The sequence below is a fragment of the Neopsephotus bourkii genome, unplaced genomic scaffold (genome assembly GCF_033783945.1).
Source record: "Neopsephotus bourkii isolate Nb327-2 ecotype Australia unplaced genomic scaffold, CSIRO-AGI_Nbou_v1 NB_533, whole genome shotgun sequence".
Lineage (NCBI taxonomy): Eukaryota > Metazoa > Chordata > Aves > Psittaciformes > Psittacidae > Neopsephotus > Neopsephotus bourkii.
The window spans coordinates 1,353,554-1,364,144 of NW_026901034.1; the positions used below are offsets into that span (position 1 = coordinate 1,353,554).

The 10,591-nt window shown below is 47.0% G+C and overlaps 1 protein-coding gene across 8 annotated transcripts in view; it reads left to right on the top strand.

Moving 5' to 3' along the window:
* Positions 1–10,379, top strand: part of UBN1 (ubinuclein 1) — a 34,578-nt gene extending 24,199 nt beyond the window's left edge. For 4 of the 8 annotated variants that reach the window (XM_061350732.1, XM_061350738.1, XM_061350730.1 and 1 more), the window contains 6 exons: positions 1,650–1,700; positions 2,852–2,894; positions 3,188–4,399; positions 4,925–5,177; positions 5,472–5,561; positions 8,032–10,379. In XM_061350732.1, coding sequence (XP_061206716.1) covers positions 1,650–1,700; positions 2,852–2,894; positions 3,188–4,399; positions 4,925–5,177; positions 5,472–5,561; positions 8,032–8,084 — 1,702 coding nt within the window. In that variant the 3' untranslated portion in view covers positions 8,085–10,379. The other 4 variants (XM_061350734.1, XM_061350737.1, XM_061350731.1 and 1 more) reach the window with 3 other exon arrangements.
* Positions 10,380–10,591: the final 212 nt, after the last annotated feature.

Here is a 10,591-nt window from a genome sequence, read left to right on the forward strand (position 1 = left end):
AGAGGGTCATTCTGGGACTGTCGTCAGTGCCCGGCCTGCTTTGGTTTGCTCCATAGTTTTAAAGAAGGAACCACTGTACAGTCTTACTGCTGGAACGTCCATCTTTTTGCATTTAGAGAGCTGGGCAGCCTTGTCATCTTCTCTCTGCTGAATTTGCTTTCTGGGTTTCATGGGGGCTAAAGGAAGAAGTAGGTACCAGTTCCTAAGAGCAGTGAGTAGCATGTTACAGATGTGTTTGGAAAAGTCCATGGCCATTTATTGCAGGTGCACATGAAGTACATACTGTGCATGGTTGTAGTGTGGTGGTGTAGCGTATGTGAGCTGAGTGATAGCACTAGGAGGTGGTGGGTGGAGATCCCTACTTAGTGAAGATGTTACTGGCTTGAGGATCTGAGCTTGCCAAGTTTGAAAGGCTCTTTTCTTTGAATAAAAGAAAATTTAAAGTCTTTCATTCTTAGTTTGTAAGTGAAGTATTTAGGCATAGAACTGCTCACCTCAGAGTTGGTGTAGAAAGGCCTTCCAGTGAAGTTAACTATAGAATGACTGAATATAAAACCAGTTTTCCTGGTGGTTTTCCAATGGCCCAAGGACAATGTTTTTTCTTGCTGGGGCTTGATGGAGTTGGACTTGATCTTTAGGGGCCTCTTCCTGCTTGAGATACTCTGTGATTTGTGGTTTAAAGACAGGGTAGACTGACAGCCATGTGGAAGGGTAGAGGAGGGGTTGGCAACACTAGAAGAACTGTGAACAGCTTTATGGACGTGTCAGCATGAGTCACTGTCATCACATCGTAGAAGCTCATCTTTAAGAGGAACCTGAAGATGGGCAGAGTAGCAACTTTGCATATGCATTCAGAGAGGCTCTGCCATGCTTTTTCAGCTAGCACAAAAAGGTGATTAACAGATTAAAAGGCTAAAATAAGCTTGCTTTTTGAAAGAGAAAGGATGGCAAAAGGCTCTGTCAGGCTATTAGTAGCAGATGGGAAGTGTATTCCACATGCCAGTACTGAAGGTTTGTTTATAAGCATCTTACCCTTCCAGCTGAGTGGCAGCTGGTTTAGGTGAAATAATGTTTGAGATCCTGGTTTACTTGGTCTCAGGGATAAAGGGGTTTGGCTGAAGCTCTCTTTATTGATGTTGGTTAGCCAGTTGTTGGAGATGGTGGTACTTATTGAAGAAGTCACCTTGGCTGTTTGCTGGGAATGTGAAGGCAGCAGAGATGCAGCATGTGAATACTTCTCATCCACGTTATTTGAGGCAGGGGAAGGTAACCTTTCTCCCTTGACGTTGGTGAAGAGCTCTTGTATGGTCTGCCAGCTCTTGGATGCATGGCAGTAATAATGCCCAGCTTGAATGACTGTGCTGCTTTTCCATTTGGCTGTCAGCTTTTCAAGCTGGCAGAGCTTCTTTCTTAGTTACTGACCAACAACTGCCTTAATGGCCTTCCCAGCGCCTACAAGCATAGCTCCAGAGAGGGAACTGTGTGGGGGAGTTCAGGAGGATCTTCCTTGAAAAGGGATGAATACCTGTTTGCTCTCTGTGATTTTTAATTTCACCAAGTCCCCTGCTGTACTGTGCAGCTCCAGTGATCCCAGCTGCTCTACTGGGTCTTGCTGGATATCACTTCTCATTGCTCTCTTCCCTTCTTAGGACACTGTTTAAGGAGAGCAGGCGTGTACATGGACACCTCACATCAGTCCTGTGAGTATCATGTAGCATTCCTTTGGAGTGATAACTGGTGAGCTCCATTCCCTGGGGCTTGGGTGGATCACACAGGAGCACCAGAGCTTGCTTGGCTCCCATCAGATAGTTTGGCGCTGCTTCATTTGGGGAGGTCTACGAAGGGTAGTTGTTTGTGTGTGACATCTCCCAACAACAGCCTTCCTGAAGTGCTTTAGCCTTAGAGTAAGCTCAAAGAGAAGAATGTTGAAGCCAGGTTGCCTCCTGGCCTTGTTCAGCAGACTGGAGTCTGTGCTAGTCCCTGGGAGGCAGATGAAGGTAAAGCAGAGTGTGTTGCAAGCAGTGTGATTATTGCTGCTTGTTCAGTCACTCTGATTCTGGATTCCCTCTTGTTGTCTGGTTGAAGGAGGGTTGCAATGAGCTCAAAGTAGTGAAGATGGGTGCAACAGGCTTGTGGGTGGCAAACCAACAGTGCCCTCAGAATCCAGCTGGGCAAGTGCTTTAATGCCAAAGTGTCTCATGGATCTTACTATAATAGGTGATGATACAGACTGAGGCTGATGTCTGTTGGACAGATGGTCCTTTTCATGGCACTGGGTGAGTGAGGGGAAGTGTGAGGAACAGTAGGAAATAGTGTAGAGTCATCTTTCCCTCAGCCATACCATTACAGGAATTCAGGGATGCTTTGTACCAGAGGTTGCATCTGACCAGACCAAACATTCTATTTTCTGTGAATTTGGCAGATGCTTTTTCATCCTTGACTTCTTCCAGAAACCTTAAAGAAATGTGTAACTTTGCTGCAAACCAGTCTCTGTATCACTTTCTCTATGGGTATTGGTGTAGTTAGGCCAGCAGTGGGTTCCTGCAGTAGCTCCGAGCCCTGGAGCTGGTGCAGGATGTATCTGTTGAGTGTTTGCACTGCTCTGCTGCTGTTTCAAGACTGCTCCACTCCCTGATTCATTCCTCTGTGTGGGAGTTGGGGCTTCCTAGAGCAGCAACCAAATGTGATGTGATTTTGAGTCCTAGCAACCTGAGATGCTGCCTCTGTTTCCTTGGTTCTCTGCAAAAGCCTCAGTGGATCATAACTAACAGGTCTGATATGTAATCCCTCATAGGATGCTTCCCTGTGGGCATTCAGTGAAACTTTGTTTCTTTTGTCTCCCTCAAAACAGGTCAAAGAAGAAAGTTATATCTTCTAGTAAAGTGAAAGTGAAGGTGAGTTGTTTGTTTTCTGGTTCTCATGGTTGACATATACCAAGAGTCAAGTGACTGCTATCTTAAATCCTGTATTTGAACTTTGTATTTATACATTGGATACAAGGAATTTGTACTGTGAAATAACTCTAGTCAGTATTGGCCTTGAAAAAACAACTAGAAGAGCAGCTAAAATTGATGGCAGCAGCAGTTGGGAGGGAGGCAGGTGACCACGGAGCATGCTTATCCTGCCATTTATTCCCAAACCAAGATCTCTATCCTTACTCTGCCTTCTCTTGTGACTTTTGTTCCAGGAATCTTCCTGCAAACCAGATAAAAAGATGTCAGTTTCTGTTCCTTCGATGCACTCAAGCAACACCTTAGCTCTGTCTTCAGAGCCCCAGGGAGGAGCTCTGGGCATCAGTGCCCAAACCAGAGAACTTTTGTCCCTTGGGGCGGCCCAGGCAGCCAGCAGCACTGGCACTCCTACTACCTTCATGGATGACTCCTTGGATGAGGACTTAATTCATAATCCCACTTCTTCGCTTGAAGCAGTCTCTAAGGAACTGGCTGTCCTGAACAGCAGAGCAGGAGGGAGTCCTGACTTTACTCTTCCTGGAGCTCCAAAAGCTCCACCAGAAAAGATCCCATCTTCAGAGGAGAAGAGGGCATTTCCAAAGTCCAACCCTTCCCCTACATCGTCTTCTGGTTCCCTTCAGTCTCCTCTAAACTTCCTGGCTGAGCAGGCCCTGGCATTGGGCCAGTCTTCTCAAGACAAAAAGACAGAGAACTCTAATTACAAAGAGCTCTCCTGCCAAGCCTCCCCCAGCAAAATCCTTCCTGATGCCCCCCAGGCTAAACAGAAACACCACAGTCTGGTCCGGCCAGGCCATGGCCCTCAGACTTCTGCGCCAGTGCCAGCTTCTCAGGTGAAGGTCTTTCACTCAGGCAGCCAGGTACAGAAAACATTCACCTCCCCAGCTCCATTTGTCAAACTGCAGAATCCCAAGTCCTCCTCCCCACTGCCCCAGCGCTCTCTCCTCCAACAGGTCAAGTCATCGACCAAAGCTCAGAGCTTCCATTCCTCTGCATCACCAGGCAGCACCCAAAACTCAAGCAGCTCCCACAAGAGCCCAGGTTCATCATCTCTCAGCTACACAGGAAAGCACTCAAGTGGCTCTAGCTCATCAGGACAATCTTACAAATCACCCTTCGTTTCTGGTTCTCTCTCCAAGCATGGAGCTTCTTCTACCAGCTCCTCATCTGGAGCTTCTGCAAACCAGGGCTGCTCCTCTGGGAGCTTGCTGCCCAGCGTGCAGACACCCTCCTCGGGCCAGGCATCCAGCCGCCCATCCTCAAGCTCCTCGGTGAAGAAAACACCTGTTTCACAGAAGCTGACTCTGGTGGCACCTCCGGGAGGTTCAAATGGAGATTCCAGTGGGGGCACTCAAGGGGTGGCCAAGTTGCTGACCTCCTCTCTCAAGCCAGCTGTCGTTAGCAGCACCACATCTTCTACCTCTGTGCCGGTAAGCCAGCCTGTGCTGGGCCAGCCTTGAGCCAGGGGAGTGGGTGGCGTTGTGTCAGGCACATCCTCCTGTGTTCAGACCTGCTGTAAAGCATTGACTTCAGAAGAATTTCCTGAAATTCCTGACTGACTGTCTGGATCTTGGCTGCTTAGGCTGGGAAGTCCTAGCCTTTGCCAGGGGCTTGCATGCCACAGTTCCAGCTTTCACTTTCAGCTTTAACTACTAAGCAAAATACCTTCCAGACTGCAGTTTTTGCATAGGCTGTAGAATGTTCTTGCCCTGCCTTTGAGACTTCCAGGAGCAGCAGAATTCCCGTTTGGGTCAGGAGAAGTGCAGAAGGGCAAGTCACCACTAGAGCTAGAAATCATTGCATAAACTAAAATGATAGTGATCAGTTTGCTGTGAATTGGGTGCTTCTTGCAAGGAGGAATTCTTGAGCACTCCATGTTTTGCAGCTCTTTAAGTATGGATGATGCTATACCTTGGCTTTCCCACTCCTGACTGACCTTTCTTGTTTCTTTTCAGAAAGGAACTAGTGGAGCTGTGCTGCTAACAAGTTCTTCCCCCTTAAGTGTACTGGCTCCATCCTACAAGTCCAGCAATCCAAAGCTGCCAGCTGCCCTGAGCTCCACGCCATTAGGTATTATCTCTCCTATTCATTCCTTCCCTCTTCATGTCATCTCCTTCAGTTCAGACTCCTCCCCAAAAGCAGGAGTATCAAAAGATGCAATAGTTACAGGACCTGCTCCAGGAACTTTCCACCATGGCCTTGGCCACAGTGAGTATACTTCTGGTCACATGTGTATGTTACTTGTGCCTGTGCTGTCAAATAACACCACCACCAGTGCTGTGCTGCATTAACCCATTGCAGACCAACTCATCTCTCTTGCTGTTGCTTCATGCATTTTTATCTCCAGCAGTTGCATTTGGAGAACCTCTGGCACATCCTGGTAGCTAACCCAGAAATCCCAATAGCTGGAAGCTGAGCTGTAGGCAGCTCCTCTGCTCGTTTCTGTCCTCAATTCATATTTGTTTCTGTTTTCCCCTGTCCTTTCTTTGTTTTTCTCTCTAGGTCTTCTCGCTGGCTTGCACTCCAGCCCCCACCATGCTGCGCCACTCCCACACTCTGCCCTGTCCACTCATTTACCACAGAGCTTGCCAGGTAACTTGTCAGTCTGTTGCGGTATCTCCTGCCTCCTGAGCTGTCCTCTGTCTCAGCAGATGGTTCCTCTAGGGGTGAAAGCAAAGTGGTTGTCAGGCCAGTGTGGTCGTCACTAAAGCCAGCAGCCATCCTGGGGTTCTGTTTTGTTAGCCAGGGCAAACTTGGGCATTTCTGGAATGAGGAGCCCTGGCTGCTTACAGCAAGCATTGGTTCCTGGAGGTACTCAGCTTTGCTGCTTGTGTCGTGGTGAAGAATTATCCAGCCAGGATTAAAGCTGCGAAGTTTATGCATAGTCTGCCAGGGACTGCTCAGGAATGAATATTTGGTTTTATAGAGTTTTGTTACTGGTGACCTACATAAAATGTGTCAGAGCAGAATGCCCCATGTCTGTGCACTGAGCTAATTGCCTGCATCTCCTTTGCACCAGGTTTGTGGTGTAGATGGAGTTTGCTTTACTTGATGTGGACAATGGGATGATTTTGCAGTTAAGCCTGAGTGTAATGCCTGCAGAAATCAATGCATAAACCAAGAGTTACCTGAAGAACACCTTCTCTGCTTGTAAGTGGAGTCCTGCCTGGTGGGCTGTGCTCATGTGTAAATCGGCAACACCATGGAGGAAGGAGAGAAATAAGGGTGATCCATGGAGCACATAGAAAATTGAAATGCAGGACCAGCAGATTGGGTTTATTTGCTTCAGGGAGTTGCTTTCCCTGTTGGTAATCACTGTTTCTGCTTTCTTAATCAAGTGCTCTTTAGCACTTCAGTGCAGTTCAGTGCTGTCTTGGTGCCTGCTCCTGTTGGATTGTCTCCCTGGGGAATATGGCCTGCTTTAGGAGTAGATGTGCTACTGCTGTGCTAGATGTGCTGGGGTTCAGGTGGCCTCCCATGGGCAGCATGGGCTAAAATGCCCTTGGCTGTGGAGCTGCTCTTTGCTGAAGAAAGAAGCAATTGCTGGGCCCTGGGGAGATGGAAAGGATTTGTTGTCTTTGCTTCTTTGGCTGAAGTTGGTCTCCAGTGGGTTGTTAGGTTGCTCCAGTGTGGTAGAGCAGAAGCAGCAGCTACTAGCAGCAGTCACTGGTGTGACAGCCCCTTCCTGATTGTACATTCTGTTACTGGAGAGTGAGATAGTTGATTTCAGTTTGAACATGGCTTGTGAAATGTATTCTGTGTCACTGAGGAGTTTTTTGTCCCATTACCTGAGGGAAGTTTAGAGTGGTTACTTCACTGTTGCTTACAGGGCTTCTAACAAAAGAACTTCTTGATGGCCTTCTGCTCTTTAGCAGGATGTAGTGCCAGAAGCTGTGAGTAGACAAAAGGTGACTAGAATGAGTGAAGAAAACCAGATCATTGAGACAGCTGCATCAGGGACCTGCCTTCTCACTGTGTTTTCTCTCATAAAGATTAGAGATCGAGCCTCATGCTGTCATCTCTGGGAGCATTACCAGTTGTGGTGTTCTGGAGAAGGACAGTCGATACTGAAGCGACCACCATAATCTTAAAATGTATTAATTTATATTATGGCATAAACCATGCCTGGCTGCCTAAGCAGATGGCCAGAACCACATTGCTCTGTCTGAAAGCTGTGAGGACTCTGGTATGTTGGGAGGTTGCTACAAATGCAATACAAATGCTGATGTATCTCATGAAAATGCTTATATGAGCATTCATCACACAGCACCTGAGCAAGGAGCAGTCAGTGCTTGCTTGTGTGTCTCTGCTGCTGGGGGGGGTGCTTGTGTGCTGGTGCTGTGGTGATGATTCTGACTGCTTGCTTCAGAAATGTGATGTGCTGGGGCTGAGGTCTTGCATGGAATGGACTGTCCTTGTCCTGGAGAAGAAGCTGTTGTCACACTGCTCAGTGCCGCTGCCACTTAACTGTGCATCTCAGTACACCCATTTGTTCATCGTTAATGATACTTTAATTGCTCCTGGAAAACTTCTGCTTCCTTAAACTTCCTTTTTCTCTCTTCAGTGCGTTTTCTCTTTCCATTTCTGTTCCTTTATGGTGCTTCAGTGATTACATTCCTGTTTCCTGTTCCTTCTTCAGTGGGCACCTAAAGCCTTCACTACAGAACCAAAGGTGTACTAACGGTGTTACTGCAAACCACTTTCAGATGCAAGGCAGCCAGTACCACGTATTTCTAGTTTCCTGAATGGGGAGACATGGTAGAGTGGCTATTAGAGAAGGGCATAGGGTAGCTATCAACCAGCAGTCTGAATCTATGCTGTGGTGCCTTTGCTGGGAGGTCACAGGAGACCCTCAGTGCTTCCTAAGTCCCTAACTTGGGTGCAGAGCCAGGGCTGCTCCCAGTTGTGAGATGTCTCCAAGCACGTCCTCTTACCCCAGTTCCTTGGAGCTGGGAGGCAGAGGGAGTTCTTTCTGTGCAGAGGGATCTGGCTGCCCCAGCTGTACACAGCTCTGTGGAGCTGATGCTCAATCCCCTTCCCACTTGGTTTTCTTTTCTTTCAGATGCTTCTCAGCTTCACGGCAAAGGGTCCAATGCTCAGCAGCGCAAGTTGTGATGTCTGCAAGGAGCATAGGATACAGCATGCATAGGATAAAGCCAAGAGGAACAGGTCATGGACTTTAAATACCGGCTGTGTCTTTGGGTTTTTTCCCTCCTTTCTTTTTTCCTTCATGACAACTGGAGACTGAACCACAATGAAGAGCTCGTTGGTGTGTTGGCTCAGAGGTGCTCAGAGCTAAACCCCACACAAGGGCCACCTTGCACCATGCCCTAATGAGAGATGCATTTTGTAGCACTGTTTTATTGCTGCTGCCCTTCATGCATTCCCTGGCACTGGCAGGAGCTGGAACTCGCAGGGAGACAGGGGTGGCTCAGCTTCTTGAAGGGGATTCTCACCCACCTCTGTCTGTACCTGCCAAGTACCTCCAAGTCCAGTTACCTCCTTGGCCTCCCAGTGGAGGGTGTGGAAAGTGCTTCTTTCTTCTGATTTGGATTTACTTGGATATTCTAGCACTGCCAGTGCTTTCTGAAGACATCTGAGGAACTGTTCAATTGTAGTATAAAACACTGCTACAGTTCAATGGAGAACTTAACATTTCCTGTGTGGTGAATCTAACGAACCACCTGATGTTCCACTCTGGAGGAGAAGGAAGACTCTTCAGAGAGACATTTTTAGATGCAGTCATTGACTCTGAGAATTCTCTTTCTTTTGGGTTTTGGATTTTTTTTTTTTTCCTCCAAAGGAATGCTGTTTTCCTGCTCAGTTTTATCCTCATTACCATCGAACGCATTGGATTGATTGGGACACTTCTCAGCATGTCACATGTATAGGAAGACATAATTCCAGTGCCTTTTATGGTGGAGCAAGAATGGACTAGCGACACACATTTCAGCCCTACTTTGTGTGCTCCTTAACCCTTTTTTAATCATTCTGTATTTAAAATGTATTCTGTTTATTTAATAGAGCTTTTTATGGTTGCACATCAAAAAAGAAAAAAAAAAAAAGCTGCACTGTCTGGACTTCAGTGGTGTCCTGGTGCCTGTGAACACAGCACCAAACCCAGCAAGAGCACCAGTTTGTAGCTGAGGACGTGCAGGCGGGTTCCAGACCCTCCGTTAAAGCCATTCTTTCCTAGGGTCGCCAGTTAGGATATCTTTGGTGGGCAGAGGGAATGATCTATATTAACCAAGGTCAAGTGAATTCCAGAGAATAATACTGCTTTCCTTAATGAGTTCTGCACTAGGATCATGTGCTTGTTGCAGCTGCAGGAATGGGACCTTCTAGAATTGGGGGGTATATTGTCGTGTGAATTTGTAACTTGCAGACCTAGATACTTCTCCTGAGCACCCTTTCAGTCAGTGCACTAAGGGAAGGCTGTGGATCCAGCGGAGCAATGTGGGGTTTGATTTTCTGCTCTCCTCCCAGTTTGCCTTTGCTCAGCCTCCCCACCCCCCAGCCACATCTGAATTGTGCAGTAGTAGTGCTGATCCACATGGACGTCACTGGTATTTCAAGCAAAAGGTTGCAGCCTTCCTTTGGGAGCTTTGGGAAGGATGCTGACATGGAGTATACCAGCAAATCTTTACTTTAGTTTTCCCTGGTTTTGACTGTTATCAGTTTGAGCTGATAGATAATTTCCCAAGATCAGTGCATTGTATGTATTTAAATAGAATAAGCAGCTCAGATTTAAAATTTGTTTACAGAAAATACCTAGGTTGTAGCAAAAGAGCCAAAGACAGAACTAGATATTAAAACTAAGCACAGCAGTTATTGATGGATTCCGAGCAGTGGATGTCACATGGTTTTTGTTGAAGGCCTGATCCTGCTTCCCCTGGTAGCTGACAGAGTGCTCAGATACCTGCGGGATAGGGACCCTCAGCGAGTGACTTGAGGTACTGGTTCTACTCCTTCTCTTTGCTTTCACTTGACTGCTTCTGCTGGGAAGCACCATGTGCGTGGCTGGAGCAGAATGCCCTCCTTCTAGGAATTTAGCGAAGCCTCTTGCCTCAGGGAAATGTTTCTTTGGTGGAATTTCTGTGGGATATTTTTTCTTTACATGCTATAATGAATGAGTGAATGGGATGGAGCAGAGTCATGGCAAGGCAGAACTGTGCAGAGGCCCAGCAGTGGATGGGAGCCAGGATTCTGGCATTTCTGCCTTGAGAGGCAACTTGCAATGCTCCCGTGGCATGTGCTTCAGACAGCAGCTCCTTTTGGGTGTAAGAGCTGCAGGTTACTATGGTATTTTTTAGTGTGTTGGGGACTGTCTTGCTGAAGATGGTGGGGGTGGTATGCAAACTGTTCATCTTGTACAGAACAACTGAATAAATTGTTTCAAAGTTTCCAAAATACTTTTTTCCCCATCTCCTTACCTCTAGTTTCATGATTCTGTTTTCAAGCATTTCAGCTTGGATGATTGTCTCTTTATCATCTATTTCTTGATTAATTGTTTTAACTAAAGTCTCTTACGTAGTAGGTAAACTATAGCTCTGTTTCTAGCCGTGGTGGTGGTAGATTTACATATTCTCATACAATGTGCTCCTGCTGGTGCTTGAAGTTGA